Source organism: Pongo pygmaeus, chromosome 1, assembly GCF_028885625.2.
Source record: "Pongo pygmaeus isolate AG05252 chromosome 1, NHGRI_mPonPyg2-v2.0_pri, whole genome shotgun sequence".
Lineage (NCBI taxonomy): Eukaryota > Metazoa > Chordata > Mammalia > Primates > Hominidae > Pongo > Pongo pygmaeus.
In genome coordinates, this window is record NC_072373.2 from 137,378,555 (window position 1) to 137,400,255 (window position 21,701).

Genomic DNA, 21,701 nt, shown 5'->3' on the forward strand with positions numbered 1-21,701 from the left:
TAATGATCGCCATTCTAACTGGTGTGAGATGGTATCTCATTGTGGTTTTGATTTGCATTTCTCTGATGACCAGTGATGATGAGCATTTTTTCATTTGTATGCTGCATAAATGTCTTCTTTTGAGAAGTATTTGTTCATAACCTTTGCCCACTTTTTGATGGGGTTGTTTTTTTCTTGTAAATTTGTTTAAGTTGTTTGTAGATTTTAGATATTAGCCTTTTGTCAGATGGGTAGATTGCAAAAATTTTTTCCCATTCTGTAGGTTGCCTATTCACTCTGATGATAGTTTCTTTTGCTGTGCAGAAGCTCTTGAGTTTAATTAGATCCCATTTGTCAATTTTGGCTTTTGTTGCCATTGCTTTTGGTGTTTTAGTCATGAAGTCCTTGCCCGTGCCTATGTCCTGAATGGTATTGCTTAGGTTTTCTTCTAGGGTTTTTATGATTTCAGGTCTAACATTTAAGTCTTTAATCCATCTTGAATTAATTTTTGTATAAGGTGTAAGGAAGGGATCCAGTTTCGGCTTTATACATATGGCTAGCCAGTTTTCCCAGCATCATTTATTAAATAGTGAATCCTTTCCTCATTTTTTGTTTTTGTCAGGTTTGTCAAAGATCAGCTGGTTGTAGATGTGCGGTGTTATTTCTGAGGCCTCTGTTCTGTTCCATTGGTCTATATCTCTGTTTTGGTACCAGTACCATGCTGTTTTGGTTACTGTAGCCTTGCAGTGTAGTTTGAAGTCAGGTAGCGTGATGCCTCCAGCTGTGTTCTTTTTGCTTAGGATTGTTTTGGAAATGTGGGCTCTTTTTTGGTTCCATATGAACTTTGGTTTTTTCCAATTCTGTGAAGAAAGTCAATTGTAGCTTCATGGGGATAGCATTGAATCTATAAATTACCTTGGGCAGTATGGCCATTTTTACAATATTGATTCTTCCTATACATGATCATGGAATGTTCTTCCATTTGTTTGTGTCCTCTTTCATTTTGTTAAGCAGTGGTTTGTAGTTCTCCTTGAAGAGGTCCTTCACATCCCTTGTAAGTTGGATTCCTAGGTGTTTTATTCTATTTGTAGCAATTGTGAATGGGAGTTCACTCATGATTTGGCTCTCTGTTTGTCTGTTATTGGTTTATAAGAATGCTTGTGATTTTTGCACATTGATTTTGTATGAAGTTGCTTATCAGCTTAAGGAGATTTTGGGCTGAGACAGTGGGGTTTTCTAAATATCCAACCATGTCATCTGCAAACAGGGACAATTTGACTTCTTCTTTTCCTAATTGAATATCCTTTATTTCTTTCTCTTGCCTGATTGCCCTGGTGAGAACTTCCAACAGTATTTTGAATAGGAGTGGTGAGAGAGGGCATCCCTGTCTTGTCCCGGTTTTCAAAGGGAATGCTTCCAGTTTTTGCCCACTCAGTATGATATTGGCTGTGGGTTTGTCATAAATAGCTCTTATTATTTTTAGATATGTTCCATCAGTACCTAGTTTATTGAGAGTTTTTAGCATGAAGGGCTGTTGAATTTTGTCGAAGACCTTTTCTGCATCTATTGAGATAATCATGTGGTTTTTGTCGTTGGTTCTGTTTATGTAATGGATTACGTTTATTGATTTGTGTATGTTGAACCAGCCTTGCATCCCAGGGATGAAGCCCACTTTGTCATGGTGGATAAGCTTTTTGATGTGCTGCTGTATTTGGTTTGCCAGTATTTTATTGAGGATTTTTGCATCGATGTTCATGAGGGATATTGGTTTAAAATTCTCTTTTTTTGTTGTGTCTCTGCCAACCTTTGGTATCAGGATGATGCTGGCCTCATAAAATGAGTTAGGGAGGATTCCCTCTTTTTCTATTGATTGGAATAGTTTCAGAAGAAATGGTATCATCTCCTCTTTGTATCTCTGGTAGAATTTGGGTGTGAATCCGTCTAGTCCTGACCTTTTTTTTGTTGGTAGGCTATTAATTATTGCCTCAATTTCAGAGCCTGTTATTGGTATATTCAGAGATTCAACTTCTTCCTGGTTTAGTCTTGGGAAGGTGTATATGTCCAGGAATTCATCCATTTCTTCTAGATTTTTCTTGTTTGTTTGGGTAGAGGTATTTATAATATTCTCTGACGGTAGTCTGTATTTCTGTGGGATTGGTGGTGATATCCCCCTTATAATTTTTTTATTACGTCTATTTGATTCTTCTCTCTTTTCTTCTTTATTAATCTTGCTTGAGGTCTATCAATTTTGTTGATCTTTTCAAAAAACCAGGTCCTGGTTTCGCTGATTTTTTTGAAGGGTTTTTTGTGTCTCTAGCTCCTTCAGTTCTGCTCTCATCTTAGTTATTTCTTGCCTTCTGCTAGCTTTTGAATTTATTTGCTCTTGCTTCTCTAGTTCTTTTAATTGTGATGTTAATGTGTCAATTTTAGATCTTTTCTGCTTTCTCTTGTGGGCATTTAGTGCTATAAATTTCCCTCTACACACTGCTTTAAATGTGTCCCAGAGATTCTGGTACATTGTGTTTGTTCTCACTGGCTTCAAAGAACATCTTTATTTCTGCCTTCATTTTGTTATTTACCCAGTAGTCATTCAGGAGCAGGTTGTTCAGTTTCCATATAGTTGTGTTTTTTGAGTGAGTTTCTGAATCCTGAGTTCTAATTTGATTGCACTGTGGTCTGAGAGACAGTTTGTTGTGATTTCTGTTCTTTTACATTTGCTGAGGAGTGCTTTACTTCCAACTATGTGGTCAATTTTGGAATAAGTGCCATGTGGTGCTGAAAAGAATGTATATTTTGTTGATTTGGGGTGGAGAGTTCTGTAGATGTCTATTAGGTCTGCTTGGTCCAGAGCTGAGTTCAAGTCCTGGATATCCTTGTTAACCTTCTGTCTTGTTGATCTGTCTAATATTGGCAGTGGGGTGTTAAAGTCTCCCATTATTATTGTGTGGGAGTCTAAGTCTCTTTGTAGGTCTCTCAGGACTTGCTTTTTGAATCTGGATCCTCCTGTATTGGGTGCATATATATTTAGGATAGTTAGCTTTTCTTGTTCAATTGATCCCTTTACCATTATGTAGTGACCTTCTTTGTCTCTTTTGATCCTTGTTGGTTTAAAGTCTGTTTTATCAGAGACTAGGATTGCAACCCCTGGTTTTTTTTTGCTTTCCAGTTGCTTGGTAGATCTTCCTCCATCCCTTTATTTTGAGCCTATGTACATCTTTGCATGTGAGACGGGTCTCCTGAATACAGCACACCGATGGGTCTTGACTCTTTATCTAATTTGCCAGTCTGTGTCTTTTAATTGGAGCATTTAGCCCATTTACATTTAAGGTTAATATTGTTATGTTTGAATTTGACCCTGTCATTGTGATGTTAGCTGGTTATTTTGCCCGTTAATTGATACAGTTTCTTCATAGTGTCGATGGTCTTTACAATTTGGCATGTTTTTGCAGTGGCTGGTAATGGTTGTTCCTTTCCACGTTTAGTGCTTCCTTCAGGCGCTCTTGTAAGGCAGGCCTGGTGGTGACAAAATCTCTCAGCATTTCCTTGTCTGTAAAGGATTTTATTTCTCCTTCACTTCTGAAGCTTAGTTTGGCTGGATATGAGATTCTGGGTTGAAAATTCTTTTCTTTAAGAATGTTGAAGATTGGCCCCCTCTGTCTTCTGGCTTGTAGCGTTTCTGCTGAGAGAGCAGCTGTTAGTCTGATGGGCTTCCCTTTGTGGGTAACCCGACCTTTCCCTGTGGCTGCCCTTAACTTTTTTTCCTTCATTTCAACCTTGGTGAATCTGACAATTATGTGTCTTGGGGTTGCTCTTCTTGAGGAGTATTTCATTAATTTGAACTTCAGTCACTGATATCCTTTCTTCCACTTGATTGAATCGGCTGTTGAAACTTGTGCATGTGTCACGTAGTTCTCATGCCATGGTTTTTGGCTCCATTAAGTCATTTAAGGTCTTCTCTACACTGTTTATTCTAGTTAGCCATTCGTCTAATCTTTTTTCAAGGTTTTTAGCTTCTTTGTGATGGGTTCGAACATCCTCCTTTAGCTCGGAGAAGTTTGTTATTACCGACCTTCTGAAGCCTATTTCTGTCATCTCCTCAAAGTCATTCTCCATCCAGCTTTGTTCCGTTGCTGGCGAGGAGCTGCGGTCCTTTGGAGGGGAAGAGGTGCTCTGGTTTTTAGAATTGAATCGGCTATCGAAGCTTGTGCAGGCGTCACGTAGTTCTCATGCCATGGTTTTCAGCTCCATCAAGTCATTTAAGGTCTCCTCTACACTGTTTATTCTAGTTAGCCATTCGTCTAATCTTTTTTCAAGGTTTTTAGCTTCCTTGTGATGGGTTCGAACATCCTCCTTTAGCTCAGAGAGGTTTGTTATTACCGACCTTCTGAAGCCTATTTCTGTCAGCTCCTCAAAGTCATTCTCCATCCAGCTTTGTTCCGTTGCTGGCGAGGAGCTGTGATCCTTTGGAGGGAAAGAGGTGCTCTGGTTTTTAGAATTTTTAGCTTTTCTGCTCTGGTTTCTCCTCATCTTTGTGGTTTTATCTACCTTTGGTCTTTGATGTTGGTGACCTACAGATGGAATTTTCGTGTGGATGTCCTTTTTGTTGATGTTGATGCTATTGCTTTCTGTTTGTTAGTTTTCCTTCTAACAGGTACCTCAGCTGCAGGTCTGTTGGGGTTTGCTGGAGGTCCACTCCAGACCCTGTTTGCCTGGGTATCACCAGCAGAGGCTGCAGAACAGCAAATATTGCTGCCTGATCTTTCCTCTGGAAGCTCTGTTCCAGAGGGGCACCTGCCTGTATGAGGTGTGAGTCGGCCTCTGCTGGGAGGTGTCTCCCAGTTAGGCTACATGGGGGTCAGAGACCCACTTGAGGAGGCAGTCTGTCTGTTCTTAGAGCTCAAACACCGTGATGGGAGAACTACTGCTCTCTTCAGAGCTGTCAGACAGGGACATTTAAGTCTGTGGAAGTTTCTCCTGCCTTTTGTTCAGCTACGCCCTGCCCCCTAGAGGTGGAGTTTATAGAGATAGCAAGCCTTGCAGCACTGCGGTGGGCTCCGCCCAGTTTAAGCTTCCCGGCCCCTTTGTTTACCTACTCAAGCCTCCGCAATGGTGGACGTCCTCCACCTGCCAGGCTGCTGCCTCGCAGGTCGATCTCAGACTGCTGCGCTAGTAGTGAGCAAAGCTCTGTGGGCGTGGGACCCACCGAGCCAGGCGCGAGATATAATCTTCTGGTGTACCATTTGCTAAGACTGTTGGAAAAGCACAGTATTTGAGCAGGAGTGTCCCGTTTTTCCAGGTACAGTCTGTCATGGCTTCCCTTGGTTAGGAAAGGGAAATCCCCCGACGCCTTGTACTTCCGGGGTGAGGTGACGCCCCGCCCTGGTTTGGCTCGCCCTCTATGGGCTGCACCCACTGTCCAACCAGTCCCAGTGAGATGAACCAGGTACCTCAGTTGGAAATGCAGAAATCACCCGTCTTCTGCGTCCATCACGCTGGGAGCTGCAGACCAGAGCTGTTCCTATTCAGCCATCTTGGAACATGCCTCCTTCCTAGAGTTGTTGAAAGATGTTCAGAAAAGAGATTTTGACAAGAACTTGAAGAAATAAAAGGAGCAGAAGTTTAAGTCACTCTTTATTCTTGTGTGGAAGTACTAAAAAATTTGAACTTTTGGGTTCAAATTTTGAGTCGTGTGTGTGTATTTTTAAAAATCATTAAAACTGTCAGGGCGCGGTGGCTCATGCCTGTAATCCCAGCACTTTGGGAGGCCGAGGTGGGTGGATCACCTGAGGTCAGGAGTTCGAGACCAGCCCTGACCAATATGGTGAAACCCTGTCTCTACTAAAAATACAAAAAAATTTAGCTGGACATGGTGGGAGGTGCCCGTAGTCCCAGCTGCTTAGAAGGCTGAGACAGGAGAATTGTTTGAACCTGGGAGGCGGATGTTGCAGTGAGCCAAGATGGTGCCACTGCACTCCATCATGGGCGACAGAGTGAGACTCCATCTCAAAAAAAAAAAAGAAAAAAAATCATTAAATCTCAGAATCCATGGGAAGGATTTATATGTAGAGAATGAGTCTTGTTTTGCCTCGGGAGAACAATCCTGGTGGAAAAACATCTCTCTGACTTTAGTTAAAAGTAAAGGTTAGGTGCAGTGGCTCATGCCTGTAATCCCAGGATTTTGAGAGTCCGAGGTGGGAGAATTGCACGAGGCCAAGAGTTCAAGACCAGCCTGGGCAACATTGCAAGACCCCATCAGTACAGAAAATAAAAGAATTAGCTGGGTGTGATGGCATGTTCCTGTAGTCCTAGCTACCTAGGAGGCCGAGGCAGAAGTATTGCTGTAGCCCAGAAATTCAAGGTTGCAGTGAGCTCTGATCACATTACTACACTCCAGCCTGAGTGACAGAGCAAGACCCTCTCTTTGAAAAATAAGATTAAATAAAGTAAAATGACAAACACTAAGCTTTAGTGCTCTTCTTCCTGTTCTGTCCTATCGCCCCACCAACTAGTAAGTCTGGGCAAAAATTGCAAGAATAATAATTTAAATTCTCTCTGCTTCTGTGGTTTGTAATGTAGATATGTAAGTTATATATCTAAAGTAAAAATTATGAGATACAACTTAGACTTTGTAGCATAACAAAGTAGATGCTTTTATTTAGGATTTATTCTTCCCTTCCCCAAATGTAGATGATTCTCTGGTTGTGTTCACTCTCTTTGATTCAGAAAGTATAAAAATAACATTTTAGAAAATTAAAATTTAAGAAACATGAAAATATCAGATTCTATGAAGAAACTTTTTTCTTTTCATAGTTTTACTGCAGCTATTACTTTTTAAAAATAAGTGCATGTGGCAACCCCAGAAAGATGTGAAGAAATGGTTTAATGTAATGTCAAAGATCTATTTGATGACAGTTAATAATTGATAGCTTTAAAGTTGAAATCGGATAGTTTTTTTTTCCCCTTGTGTGTTAAATGTGCTTTTCTTTTTTCATTTTAAAAACACAAAGGCTTTGGCAGAGATGAATTTATGGAGGTAAGTCTCAAATATAATAGGATTGCATTTTAATTAAGGAGGGGAATGTTGCTATTTTAAATTTTGAGTGAGCCGTTATTTGTGTGGTTTAAAACTTTGGCATTGCAGCCATATTTGTTCTGTTTTATATTCTGTTATTTGGAATCATATTTTGCTTTTTAGCATATTTTGGGGGCTGAAATATGAGAATGAAGAAAAAGAAAGGATTTATTGATTTATGAGATAGGGTCTCACTCTGTTGGCCAGGCTGGAGTGCAGTGGTGCAATCTCGGCTCACTGCAACCTCTGCCTCCTTGGTTCAAGTGATTCTCTGACCCCAGCCTCCCAAGTAGCTGGGATCGCAGGCGTGCACCACTGTGCCTGGCTAATTTTTGTAGTTTTTGGTAGAGATGGGGTTTCACCATATTAGCCAGGCTGGTCTCAAACTCCTGACCTCGAGTGATTGGCCCGTTTCAGCCTCCCAAAGTGCTGGGATTACAGGTGTGAGCTACTGCGCCTGGCCAGAAAGCATTCTTTTTAAACTAGCAAATGTATTTTATGATTTTTAAAAATATAGTAAACAGGAATCTTTGAAAACTTAATTTATATATCTTTATATCCTACCAAAATCTAGATCTGTATTGTCTAGTATGGTAGCCAGTAACCATATGTAGCAATTGAGTACCCAAAATCTGGCTGGTTTGACTTGTGATATGCTGTAAGAGTAAAATATGTACTAGATTTTAAAACTCGATTTGAAAAAGAGACTATCTTGGTAATTGAAAAAACCTTTTGTTTACCTGTTGAAGTGACATTTCAACTGTATTTGATAAAATAAATTATTAAAATTAATTTCAGGCTGGGCCTGGTGGCTCACTCCTCTAATGGTAGCACTTTGGGAGGCCTAGGTGGGAGGATTGCTTAAGTCCAGGAGTTCGAGAGCAGCCTCTCAAGACCCCATCTCTATTTAAGATATACATATATTTTTTTCATCTTTTTTTTAAAAGCTTTTAATTGTAGTGATTAGAACATTTAGCTTTACATAAGTGGACTGCATTATATCTCTTTTGGACAGGCTGATCTAGATGACCTAATGTCCATCTTATATTTATAATTTTACCACCATAGCATTACCTCAGTTTTCCTGAGGATACTCTCCATAAAACATCCAGCAACACCAAGGAAGTGAAGAGCTTGCAAGCAAAATAGATATTTTCAAGTCTCTATTTAAAAATTCATGTATTTTTAATCATAGGAAAGGTCTGTAGATCTTCATTTGAAGTATTTATTCTTATTATTTTCATTGAGAATTGTTTTAAATTTTTTATCAGTTCTCTGATTTCCTAAAGAATTTGATAGTATAATTAATTAAACAATTTATTGTATTACCTTTTCTGTGGCAGCTAGCTTAGCCTAAGATAGTCTCTTGAAATTAAGAAATCTTAAGAGTGAAATCGGCTAGGCTTGTCTGTCTGGAATGTCTGTATAAAGTAATCTCTATACTATTAGTTTCTGATCATAATATTTGAGAGGAGCCTATAAAGCTTCTCCAAGCCCTGATCTTAAACACAGAAAAAAAAAAATTCTATTTTTCAGAACTAGAGAAATCACTGTCATTTAGGTATCTTTCTTCTGTGTTGTCTCTGAGTTGTTTCCTGTCCTAATTCCTTGTGTCTTCTCCGAATTCTCTCATTGTTTCAGTATTTCTATTGCTGTGAGACATGAATTTGTGCTTGGTTTCGTTGATGTGAAAGGATGTGATTCCTCTCTGGGTTAGGCATGTAGTTTTGCTATGGTCTATTTGTTACCCTCTAAAATTCATGTGTTGAAATCTAATCCCAAAGGTGATGGTATTAATATATTGGGCCTTTGGGAGTCTGTAATCCTCATAAATGAGATTAGTGTGGTTATAAGAGGCTTGAGGGAGTCCTTTGCCCCTTCCACCATGTGAGGGCCCATAAAGGCCTCCATCTGTGAGGAATGGGTCCTTATCTTATGCCAAACTTGCTGATGCCTTGATCTTGGGCTTCCCACCCTCCAAACTGTGAGCAATAAATTTCTGTTGTTTAAAAATTACCCAGTCCAAGATATTTTGTTATAGAAGTTCAAATGGACTAAAATAAGTTTTTTGTTAATCATTTTCCATTCTTTTACCTGGCAAGTTGCTGCACATTCATATCTTGTTTCTTTGGTGTTACATTACAAAGAGATGTTTGAACCTTGTGTTTGAAAAGTTGCCTTCTCTGTAATAAATCTCTGCCTTTTTTTTGAAACAGGGTCTTGCTCTGTCACGTAGACTAGAGTGCAGTGGTGTGATCATGGCTCACTGAAGCCTTGACCTCCTGGGCTCAAGCAGTCCTTCTACTTCAGCCTTCCGAGTAGCTGGGACTATAGGCACGCTCCACCACCCCTGGCTTATATATATATATATATATATTTTTTTTTTCTGTTAGAGATGGGGTTTCGCCATGTTGCCCAGGCTGGTCTCAAACTCCTGGGCTCAAGTGATCCACCTGCCTCAGCGTCCCAAAGTGCTGGGATTATAGGTGTGAGCCACCTTTCCCAGCATCTCTGCACTTTTAAGTGCCAGTGTATTTAGCTTCCCAGGTGTTTATATCGTACAGCATTTTTCTTCCTTAGATCCTTTCTTAGCTCCTTATAAATTATCTTAGCAGTTTATAAATTACCGACTGGCATGTTGACCAGTTGCTATTGTATCCTGCTTTCTGAGTTCTGGTATCCATAGGAAAACATTATGCTGAGTACAATAGGATACTCAAAAAGTTTAATATCAACTGTTTTCAGATAATTACCAGATTTTTGTTTGTAGTGTTCACCTTGCTTATGAACTTCAGATTTGTCTTTTCAACTGCTGTGCTTATCGTCTACATGGATTTTCCCCCAAGTACTTCAAACTCCAAATACTCAAAAGAGAACTCATTCTTTTCCCTTTCCTCCTTTGTGTTTTCAAATCATAGTATTATAGATAAGCTTTTTTGGGGGGCTGTTTATCATCTGCATGCTGCCATACACAAGCTATTCTTTTTTCTTATATGGCCATCGTGAAGTCTGTACTCTGTCATTTTCCTTACATAGGTGGCATCTTGATAAGGAGAAGTTTTGATTCTCAGAAGCAAAGATATGGTGAAGGTCATCTGTCTAAGACCGAGGCTATTCTCCATGCTGGAATATATTCTCATTCTCAACTTATTCCCCAGTCCCACCCATTAGGGAACTGGAAATGCTTTCTCCCTACAAAGTCTACCAAACTTCTGGAAGCAACCACTCCTAGACTCTCCATCTTTAATAATGTTTGGAGTCCAGTTGGTATATTGGCACCTCCCCCCAATCTCCCTAATGTGTGGCTGTAGCCAGTTTGAATGGCTGCCCTTGGATCAGGAGCTACTCTAAGAGAAACTTGTAGTGACCCAGTGAGGAGACAGGATTGTGTGTTCCCTTGTTGATAGAAAAACAATCTCTTATGTCCTAGTCTGTCATTCTGGGAGAATGAATGAATTTAGGCCTGTGAATTATTTACCGTATAAAAGTGGCATATTAGAAATGGCCAGGAGGCTACACAAACCTATAGGGACACCTTAGATTACAATGTACAATATTCCTGCTTGGACAGTATTCTTTTTCTTTAATCTGTGATAGTCAGAATTCTTGTGTTAGAAGGAGATTATGATGGGATGGGATGGGAAGTGAGGTGAATTATTCCCCCACCGCCCCCCCCCCCGGTTTTTTTTCGAGACAGGATCTCACTCTGTCACCCTGGCTAGAGTGCAGTGGTGCAGTGCGATCATGGCACACTGCAGCCTCAACTTGCGGGACTCGGGCGATTCTTCTACCAAAGCCCCCCAGTAGCTGAGACTACAGGTGTGCACTACCACACCTGGCTAATTTTTTGTATTTTTAGTAGAAATGGGGTTTCTCCATGTTGCCCAGTTTGGTCTCAAATTCCTGGGCTCAAGCAATCCACCTGCCTCGGCCTCCCTTTTTTTTTTTTTTTTTGCTTTGCAATAAATCCATGTAAGGCAGTGCACCCATGTGATCTGGGAGGAGGAAAATATGTGAAAAAGTTTTAGATACACTTCTCACTAGCCCACAGACCTATGAGTAATGCTGTATTACCATTTTCGCAGCTGCCAAGCTCAAGGCTTTGTAAATTGTTGACTTTCAGGCACTGCGCCCCTCCCCCACCATGTTAGACTATCTTAATTATACTGAAACTAGGTGGAAACCTGTTTAAAAGCCTTCTTGAGTTGTTCATAATCACATTTAGCAATAAGGAATAAAAATGCTTGATTCTAACTACATAGTCTATAAAGTTTACATATTCTTGAGGAACACGTAAATTGTTTTTCTACATGCTGTAGGAAAATACATGCTATAGTTCACTGGGGAGAGACTTCATGGTATCAATTCAAGTATTACTACTTCTGCGAAATGTTCCGACTCTCTCACAGAGAAAGACTTCTTCATTATAAAAATTCTAAATTAGAGAATTTTAAAATTTGCTGGAATGGCCAGGAAATTTGAAAAGGCAAATATGAAGTCATGTTTATATCTTCCTTTATTTATAAAATATACCCAAAATAATAGTTTACAAAAAGTAATAGTTATGGTTTTAAAAAGTTCAGAAGGGCTTACAATAAAAAAATGCAGTCGTTTCTCACCGAATTTTTACTATCCCTAGTGCCATTAAGTAGATAATATTTTTTACAAATATTGATGAAGTGATAAAAATTGATGAATAATATGCAGAGAAATGTGTAGTTCTTAAGTGTAGAGTTTGAGTTTCAAAAAATGTATATACCTATGTATAACCCACATACCTATTAAGACTTAGACAGTTTCTATCATATTAGAAAATGTCCACCATCTCAGAAAATTCCTTTGTGTCCTTTCTAGCAACCCCACCCTCTGTCAAAACTTCTCTTCTACCTGTTCTTTTTTGTATAATGGCTTTATTCAGATATTCATATACCATATATTTAATTCACCCACTTAAAGTTTACAGTTCAGTTGTGTTTTGTATACTCACAGAATTGTGCAGTTGTCAACACAATCAATTTTAGAATTTTTTTCATCACTCCAAAAAGCAACTGCACACACATTAGCAGTCTATGTTTTCCCGACTACCTTCACCCCTACTACAGCCCTCAGCAGCTGCTGATCTATTTTCTTTCTTCTAGATATTTCATATAAATGTATTCATGGAATATGTACCCTTTTGTGACTGGCTTCATTAACTTACCATAATGTTTTCAAGGTTCATGGATGTCATAGTGTGTATCAGAATATAATTCCTTCTCATGGCTGGTATTCCATTGTTTGGGTATACCATATGTTCTTTATCCATTCATCAGTTGATGGACATTTGGATTTTTCTTTTTTTTTGATATCATGAATAATGTTTCTATGAATGCTCGTATATAAGTTTTTGATGGATATAAATTTTCATTTCTTTTGGATATATACCTAAGAGTGGAATTGCTGAGTCATGGTAATTCTGTGCTTATCATTTGAGGAACTGCCAGGCTGAAGTGCTTGTACCATTTTACATTCCCACAAGTAGTGTATGAGAGTTCCATTGTCTCCATATTCTCACAAACACTTAACCGTTGTCATCTCAATTGTAACTATCTTAATGGTTGTAAAGTATCTCATTGTGTTTTCAATTTGCTTTTTCCCGATGACTAGTGATGTTGAACATCTTCTTATGTATTTATTGGCCGTTTTCTTTGGGAAAATGTTTATTCAGATCTTTTGTCCATTTTTAAATCACGTTATTATTGATTTGTAAGGGTTCTTTATATATTCTAGATACAAGTCCCTTACGATTCGCAAGTATTTTCTCCCATTCTGTAGATTGTCTTTCCACTTTCTTGGTGGTAGCCAATAAAGTACAAAATGTTTTTAATTTTGTTGAATTCCAGTGTATCTGTTTTTTCTTTTGTCACTTGTGGTTTTGGTCATATTTAAGGCTTTACCTAACTCAAAGTCATGAAGATTTATTCCTGTGTTTTCTTCTATATTATGCTTGTTCTTGAACTTTATATAGATGGAATCATATCGTATGTACTCTTTTGCACCTGGCTTCTTTCGTTCTACCTAACATCTATCAGATTCATCCATGTTGATGCACATATCAGCAGTTTATTTCTTTTTATTGCTGAGTAGCATCACACTGAATGAATGTACCACAATTTGATCACTTATTTTTCTGAACATTTGGATTGTTTCTGGTTTGGGGCTATTGTGAATAAAGCTGCTATGGACTTTCAACTATGTCTTCTTTGTACATATGTTTTCATTTTACTGCTGGACCATATGGATATGTATTTTAACTGTATGAGGAATTAAACAGTTCTCAAATGTGTTATACTATTTTGTACTTTTAATATTGATAGAAATGCTTCCATCCTGGCCAGCATTTGGTATGGTCAGTCTTTAGAATTGTAGCCATTCTAATATGTATATAGTTTGGTTTTAACTTGCATTTCCATTGATGACTAAAGATGCTAACATATTTCAAGTACTTATTGGCTATTTTATTATCTTGTTTAGAAAGTATCAGTTTACGTCTCTTACTCATTTTTTAAAGTGTGGTGTTTGGTTTCTTAGTTATTGACTTTAAGAGTGGTTCATATATTCTGTGTACTATCTTTTGTCAGATACCTGTGTTTAGACTTTTTTTTTTTTTTTCTTACTCTCTGGTCTGGCTTGCCTTTTCATTTTTAAAATAGTATCTTTTGAGGAGCACAGCTCTTTAATTTTGGTGAAGTCCAGTTTTTAAATCAATTTTCTCTTTTGTAGTTACTGTTTCCTTATGTCCTGCAAACAAATTTTTGCCTACCCTAAAGGCTGTGAAGAGGTTTTCTTGTATTTTTTTTTTTTTTTTGAGACAGAGTTTCACTCTTGTTGTCCAGGCTGGAGTGCAATGGCGCGATCTCGGCTCACCGCAACGTCCGCCTCACAGGTTCAAGTGATTCTTCTGCCTCAGCCTCCCTAGTAGCTGGAATTACAGGCATGTGCCACCATGCCCGGCTAATTTTATATTTTTAGTAGAGACAGGGTTTCTCCATGTTGGTCAGGCTGGTCTCAAACTCCCAACCTCAGGTCATCCGCCCGCCTCGGCCTCCCAAAGTGCTGGGATTACAGGCATGAGCCACCGCGCCTGGCCATGGTTTTCCTGTATTTTGTTTTTAGGAGTTTTATAGTTTTGTTATCTTTAGGCTTATCTATTTTAAATCATTTTATAAGATAAAGCAGGGACAGTATCTTTAAATAGTGTAATGTCTTGAGATATTTTATTTGTAAATGTTCCTCACAGCTTTGTATAATTGGATGTGCTATTTCCATGTTCTCGGAAGGTTAACTGCTTAATCTTCTCTAACCCACGAATGCTATGAATTCACTTGATATTTGTGCCTGTCCTAGAAGTTGTATTAATAACTCAGCAATCCAAGACTTTTTGACTCTCTAAAAGCCTTCTGTTTAGGTGCTTCTTTATCTATACTTGGATTACACCTCGAACTTAGGTTTAACTTAGGAAAACCATTATTTTCTTTGAACTGCATATCTCTGTTGATAGTGATGCAATTTAATTGAGATGTGGCAAGCAGTCAGTAAATAAGTGAAGCAAGTAACTAAGATTCAGGTTATTTCAGTAAAATTTCCTTCTTTATTGCATTTACAATTCTTAGGGTTTAGAATCATGTGGAAAATTACCTATGTAAACTAATTTTTCCATAAGATATATTATGGACTTACTGAAATAATATGTATTTTAAAACAGTATTTAAAGTAAAACATCATCATTAATTCTTTTTTTATCTTTTTATTTTCCTCAGAGACCTTGTTCTGAATTAATTCTTTTTTTCAAGTAAAATTATTTATAATAATTAGTTGATGCTCACTTTGGCTATTTGGGATGTTTTTATGTTTTTAGCAATATTTGGGAAATTTTATTTTAATTATTGTTGCCATGAAAATATATTAAATTTTCCCTCAATAAGGATAGAATTTGTTTGTTCAGTTTATACTGTTGTGTTATTGAAAATGACATACCTGGAATTTGGAATTTTAAAATTTGGACTTATGATTTTATTTCATTTTGATAGTTAATATACTTTGTATTGAGCTAAATGTTCTAAGGGATATAAAGATGAGTAGCATATAAATCTGGCTCTCAAAGGGTGGTTCTATAATCTGTTAAATAGGATTTGACCTCTGTATGTTTATTTTCTTTCTCAGCTTTTGTATTTTATGGATTAGTATTGTGAGCATTTGTTGTAGCCTAAGCAGATGACTTTTCCTGAAGAATTACTGGAAGTGGATAGTAGCTATGTTAAATAGTGATAAAGCCACGTTTTCCACCTTCCTTTTAGCTGGTGCATATGTGAAAGAAATAAAAGACTTAATGTAGTGATTAGTCATGGATTGGATCTTGGAAATTATCTTAATCCTTCTTTCAACAGATAAGGAGGAGGCCTAACACAGGGTTGCAAGCTCAAAATTCAACAGGGATCTTATGAGTGAGGAGGTCCCAGTTTAACAGTGTAAACCTAGTAATAAATAGCAGCTGTTAGCTGGCCTGAGTTTTAGGGGAGACTAGGGATTATGGAAAGTGAGCGGATTAAAGTCCTGCATTTGAAGGAAGAAGCTCCCACGCAGCTATATCCTGTTCTTACTGTGCAGGAATATGGACCGGTTTTGCCTTATCTTTTTGTTTTTCAAGAGAATCTAGAATTATAAGTAAAGTATAAATGCATATAAGCAAATATGTGAAATCCTCCAATTTTAGTATATTAGTAATGCTCAGTTTTTACACAAACACTGCATAGGCCAAATAAATACTTTTTGTTTGGGCAGATTGGTTATGCATGTGTGAAGCAAAATGAAAAAAGAGAAGTGATTTGGTTAATTTTGGGGGCTCTGCCTTTTAAGCTTTAGACACATTGTAAACATTTTAGGATTAGTTATTTCATAGATTTGTTGTACCTCTTCCAAGTATAAGTTCTTTTTTCCTGAAGCCTACCCAAATACTTTTCTCATCAGATTTCCCCTAATTTGAATTTTTAATGGAGATGAAGGGAAATTATAATGGGGCTAGTAGTTCAAAAATTTTTAACATAATTTGCTTTTTCAAATTTTCAAACTGCTATAATAGGTGAAAAAAATATAGCAGTAATTTTATTGATGCTACCAAAATTTATTTAAATTATGTATATTATTAAAACTATATTTTAAAACAAAGGTTAAATTGCAGTAATAAAGCTCCAAGTATTATCACCGCCTCTTCTAATATCACTGTCAGATTAGATCTTGAACAGTTTTTAATTATGTTTTAGATTGTTAGAAACGGATAGTAAGTCTTTAAGATCTGTAAATGGGTCAAGAAGAAACAGTGGCTCTTCTCTTGTGTCGAGTTCATCAGCCTCTAGCAACCTCAGTCACCTTGAAGAAGATTCTTGGATTCTTTGGGGAAGAATTGTTAATGAATGGGAAGATGTACGCAAAAAGAAGGAAAAGCAAGTTAAGGTATTCATGTTCTTTGTTGAAGTTCTTATTCTTATTCCAAAGTGCGTCAGACATAACTTAATAGAGGATTAGGAAAACAACCCCAAATACAACTTCCAAGCTATATATTAAAGAGGTCTGCTTTATTTGTTTTCACTTACTTGTACCCCTAGAAGTTTTAATTTGTAGACATCAGTTGTTACAGAGGTCCTGATAATGTAGAAACATATAACTGAAAATTATTTTATTTACTTATTGTTATTTTATAGAGACTCACTTTGTTGCTCAGGCTGGAGTGCAGTGATGCAATCATAGCTCACTATAACCTCGAATTTCTGGGCTCCAGTTGTTCTCCTGCCTCAGGCTCCTGAGTAGCTATGACTACAGGTGTGTGTCACCACACCTCGCTAATTTTTTATTTTCTTTTTTGTAGAGATAGGGTCTTGCTTTGTTGCCCAGGCTGGTCTCAAACTCCTGGCCTCAAGCAGTCTTCCTGCCTTGGCCTCCCCAAGTGTTGTGAGCTTCTGCACCCGGCCCAAAAATTGTTTTAGAAATTAAATTCTCTCATTTTATTGATTCAGAAATGAAGTTGTGATATCCTGCATTCTTGAATAACAGTATTTTACTTTTTTTTTTTTTTTTTTTGCCTTCAACAGCCCTTTGAATGTTGGGTACTGTACCATCATTCACAGCTCTGCAGGTTTCAAGTCCATTACCTTAAGAGGCCACACACTGAGGTGAAATGATCATTATTAATCCCCTGACCAGAACAGGATACACCCAGGGCCCAATCTTACCCTTGACTTACAGCGTTCCCTAGTCTTATTATAAAGCTAGCTTTGTGAGTTACAAATTTAATGATGTCTTCCACTTCATTCCAACCCCGTAATAAGTCTTCCTTGGCTTGCAAGATAGGACACTTAAATAATTCATTTTTATAATTTTATTTTATTTTTAGGAACTTGTTCGTAAAGGGATACCCCATCACTTTAGAGCAATAGTTTGGCAACTTTTATGCAGTGCACAAAGTATGCCAATTAAGGATCAGTATTCAGAACTCCTGAAAATGACCTCGCCTTGTGAAAAATTGATCCGAAGGGACATTGCTAGAACTTACCCTGAACACAACTTTTTTAAGGAAAAAGATAGCCTTGGACAGGAGGTTTTATTTAATGTAATGAAGGTAAGTTTTATTTATTCATTTTTTGAAATGAAATGAATTCCTGGAAGGTTGAAATTATACATTTTTCATGATGAAGCATGACCTCCCACCACAATAATCAGTTGCTTTGGCAGTGAAATTGGTTTTAGCATTATTTTTGCCTTAATTCTTATGCTACATTACTGTCTAGTATAGAGAACTTGTTAGAACATTTACTGTGATATTCAGCATTAATTGATGGAAATGGAATAGCTTATAAATCACATATCATAGAGGGATCCTCATAAAAAGGGATAATTCACCATCTGTGAAGTTCAAAACCTGGGATGTGGGTTTCTCCTATCATATCTGTGTTCCTACAGTGAGCAAATTTTTCTGCTTGCTATGGCCAGCATTGTTAAGAGCGCTTAGCCCTTGAAAGGTGTACCATTGTAATTTTTTCTTCAATATTGCCATTTCCCTTCCCACAGTTACTTTTTCTTTCAGCTACCTCTTTGAAATACTGATTTCTTGTTAAATCATTTCAATTTCATCAATTCCTTTGCCTTAAACCTAGTCTAGTTTTATCTACATCAACATAAATTTTACTTGTTTTTTTTTTTGTTTTTTTTTTTTGAGATGGAGTTGCACTCTTGTTGCCCAGGCTGGAGTGCAGCGGTGTGATCTCAGCTCACTGCAGCCTCCACCTCCCAGGTTCAAGTGATTCTCCTGCCTCAGCCTCCCTAGTAGCTGGGATTACGTGCGCCTGCCACTACGCCCAGCTAATTTTTGTATTTTTAGTAGAGACAGGGTTTCACTGTGTTGGCCAGGCTGATCTCGAACTCCTGACCTCAGGTGATCCGCCTGCCTCTACCTCCCAAAGTGCTGGGATTATAGGCGTGAGCTACCATTTTTACTTGATTTTTAAGCCCTGTTACAAATTCCTTTATTTTATTTTATTTTATTTTGTCTTTAGGAACTACCAAGTTTGGATTGGGAAATTGTCAAAATAAAATTTCATGTAATAAAACATTTGCTTTTTAAATATGTATAGGATAACATCTATAACAAGCAGGCAAGAGCTTTTCTCAAAAATAAATAGTTTTTAATCTGCCTGTCTTGCCAATTTTAGGTTTTTTGTAGAAGGAAGGTATAACTTACCATGTATTTTGAACAACCTTTTTTTTACTTTTTAGGCTTATTCTTTAGTAGATCGTGAGGTTGGTTACTGTCAAGGAAGTGCTTTTATAGTTGGATTGTTGCTTATGCAGGTAAGTTAATATAAGTATTAAATGTCCAATGAAATTCTTTATTAAGTTGGATTGAAGAGTTTAAAAAGCATCTTTGTTTTTATTAAATATAAGTGGATATGGGTATTTTTTCCTAGGCATAATTTGAATACAGATATTTAGTTTGCACTTTAAAAGATTAAACGTGTTAAAATAACATGCAATAATATCTTACCACCAAATGAAATTTCAACTTTATGATATATACATTTTTACTATAATATTCTACTGAAGCTTGTATCTACAGTAGTTTAAAATCTTATTTGTTAACATTTAATGAAGAGTAATCTTTTTCTAACCAAGGAAGAAATAAAGTGTTGGTAAGAAAATCTTATTTATATTGTACAACATCTTTAGAGATTTATAGAGAATTTAATTTATCATGGAGCTAAAAGCTTGTTATGCATACCTCACTGCATGCCCTAAAATAGTGGTACTCAGCCACTTTTACCCCCTAAGGATATAACTTTGTTATTGAGTATGCAGTGGGTTTGGGTGGGATGTTTTCAGAATTCAGGGGTAGGATAATCATAGCTTTGAAGGGAAATGGCATATAGTATTATCTCTTCAGCTTTGTTGAAATGTTAAATCCATCTTACTCTTTATTTTAGTCCTGAAAAGGAATCATGGAGATACTTGGTTTGAGTCATATAGGGTGGTTTTGCAACTCAGTTCTGCACATGCTGTGTGAATTTAGGCTAGATTATTTAACCTCTCTCTGAGCCTTAGTAAGACAATACGATCTACTTTCAGATTAGTTGTGAGGGTTATTTGAGGTAATGTATGTGGAAGCCTAGCATGGTGTTTGGCTCATAGGAGATAGGCAGTGAAAGTTCAGTGGCTTACCCAAGATCACACATCCTGGTAGATAAAAGCAAAGTAGGAATCAGAAACTGTTTGCTGATGCTTTGCTTCAGCTTCCCAACTGCTTTGAGTTTTAAAGCTCTTGTTGCTGTCAGGAGTATACACTTTTCTAAGTAGAATAAACCTGATGTCAGAGACACTGATTTATAATAAAAATATTTTTTACTTTGTGTTACAGCATGTATAAGAACACATAAGAAGTGCTCCCAGTGGTTATTGATTTCTAAGTGGAATTAGATTATAAATAATACAATGCAAAACTAGATTTGTTAATGTTAAGGTACAGTTGTTTAACAAAATTATGATTTTCCAGCTTTGCGCAGTGGCAGTATCGTAGCCAGTGAGGTTTATCCGAGGCACAATTATTGCTAATTGAAATTATGATTTTCCTACTTTATAATTATTTAGTATTGGTAGATCCTTCATTATTGAACTCAGACATCCTTATTGTCAGTCTAGTGATTTTTGCTGCTGTTCTATTCCTTTTATTTTCCTGTTAGCTCCACAATAACCTTTTAGTAGTCATTTCTCTTGGGCATCTAAAGAGCAGTTTTTCCCTGCTTGAGGTCTGAATCTCTCAACAGCTGACCTAGCTCTCTAGGAATCCTGTGGATCCTGTGAATCCTCTAGGAGTCACAGTTTCCTTCAAGACAGGGCAAGCAGTGGTGGTAGAGATACTAACTTCAATAAATATTATTACCACCATTGGAGTAATAAATAATATTTTAGTGATTGATCTACTTAGCTGTTGTCAGTGGCAGCAATATATTAACACAAGAACAGTAGTCACTTATGGCCCAGGGCCATAAGGTAGAAAAGCTCCTCTTTGTTTCTAAAGTTTATGTTCACACCTTATGCTGTATTGTTCTCCTATAACTTCAGTTTGGAAATGTAACTCAGAGAGTCTGATAAAATTTGCAAAGTTAGTATGTATTTTATCAAAATGGTTAGAAGTATATATGTTTTGTGTATATCTCACTCCTATAATATTAGGTATATTGTCTGCATTAGACCTTTGCGAAAGACATGAATTCTTGTCAGCTCAGAGTCACAGAGAAACTATGTAGCAGCACATTGCTCTAGGACTCAAGTGTCTTGATTTCTTTCTAATGGAAAGGAATGACTATAAAACAACTTGGTATATGCCACTCCATGTCACATTTTTTCATTTTGTCACCATGGTTTCAATTTTTTTGAGAAGGACCTAGTGATACTTTTTCTGTCTCCCTTTCCTCTTTTGTCAAATTACCTCAACTTATTTTTTAAAATGTTGCCATTAAAAAAAATTCTCCTCTAGTTCCCATATCAATGCTATTGCAAAGAGGAGAGGGATTGAAACTTGTTTTGATATGTTCAGAAGAGAAGAAATTGTTGTAAGACAAAAAGGGAAATTATAATTACGTACTGCATGATGACATTTTGGTCAATGGTGGACTGCATGTGTGATGTTGCGCCCATAAGATTATAATACCCTATTTTTACTTTGCTTTTTCTATGTTTAGATACACAAACATGTGCCATCATGTTACAGTTGGCCTACAGTATTCAGTACAGTAACATACTGTACAGGTTTGTAGCCTAGGAGCAATAGGCTATATAGCATATAGCCTAGGTGTATAGTAAGCTATCTGATATAGTTTTGTGTAGGTGCACTCTATGATGTTCGCACAATGATTAAATTGCCTGAGGACATATACCTCAGTAATTTCTGTCCCCTTGCAGTGCTGTGGGAGAGAAAAGAGAAAACAACTACCTTAGAAGAGAGCCAGGTTTCAGTGTTGAAATATTCTTAGGGGAGATCCAGATTTCAGCTAAAGAAAGAGAGGAACATTTGGAAAAGAGATTGAGGATATAGGTAGACTATTCTGTTGATGGTAGGATATGGGTT

General features: G+C 37.3%; 1 protein-coding gene and 1 pseudogene across 12 annotated transcripts in view; both read left to right on the top strand.

Moving 5' to 3' along the window:
• The window catches only part of EVI5 (ecotropic viral integration site 5), a 284,357-nt gene that overhangs the window by 69,719 nt on the left and 192,937 nt on the right, over positions 1-21,701 (top strand). For all 12 annotated transcript variants that reach the window (XM_063664744.1, XM_063664783.1, XM_054476264.1 and 9 more), the window contains 3 exons: positions 16,351-16,540; positions 17,478-17,702; positions 18,857-18,931. In XM_063664744.1, coding sequence (XP_063520814.1) covers positions 16,351-16,540; positions 17,478-17,702; positions 18,857-18,931 — 490 coding nt within the window. The remainder of the gene's footprint in view (positions 1-16,350; positions 16,541-17,477; positions 17,703-18,856; positions 18,932-21,701) is intronic.
• On the top strand, positions 20,125-20,246 carry LOC129022887 (U4 spliceosomal RNA; annotated as a pseudogene).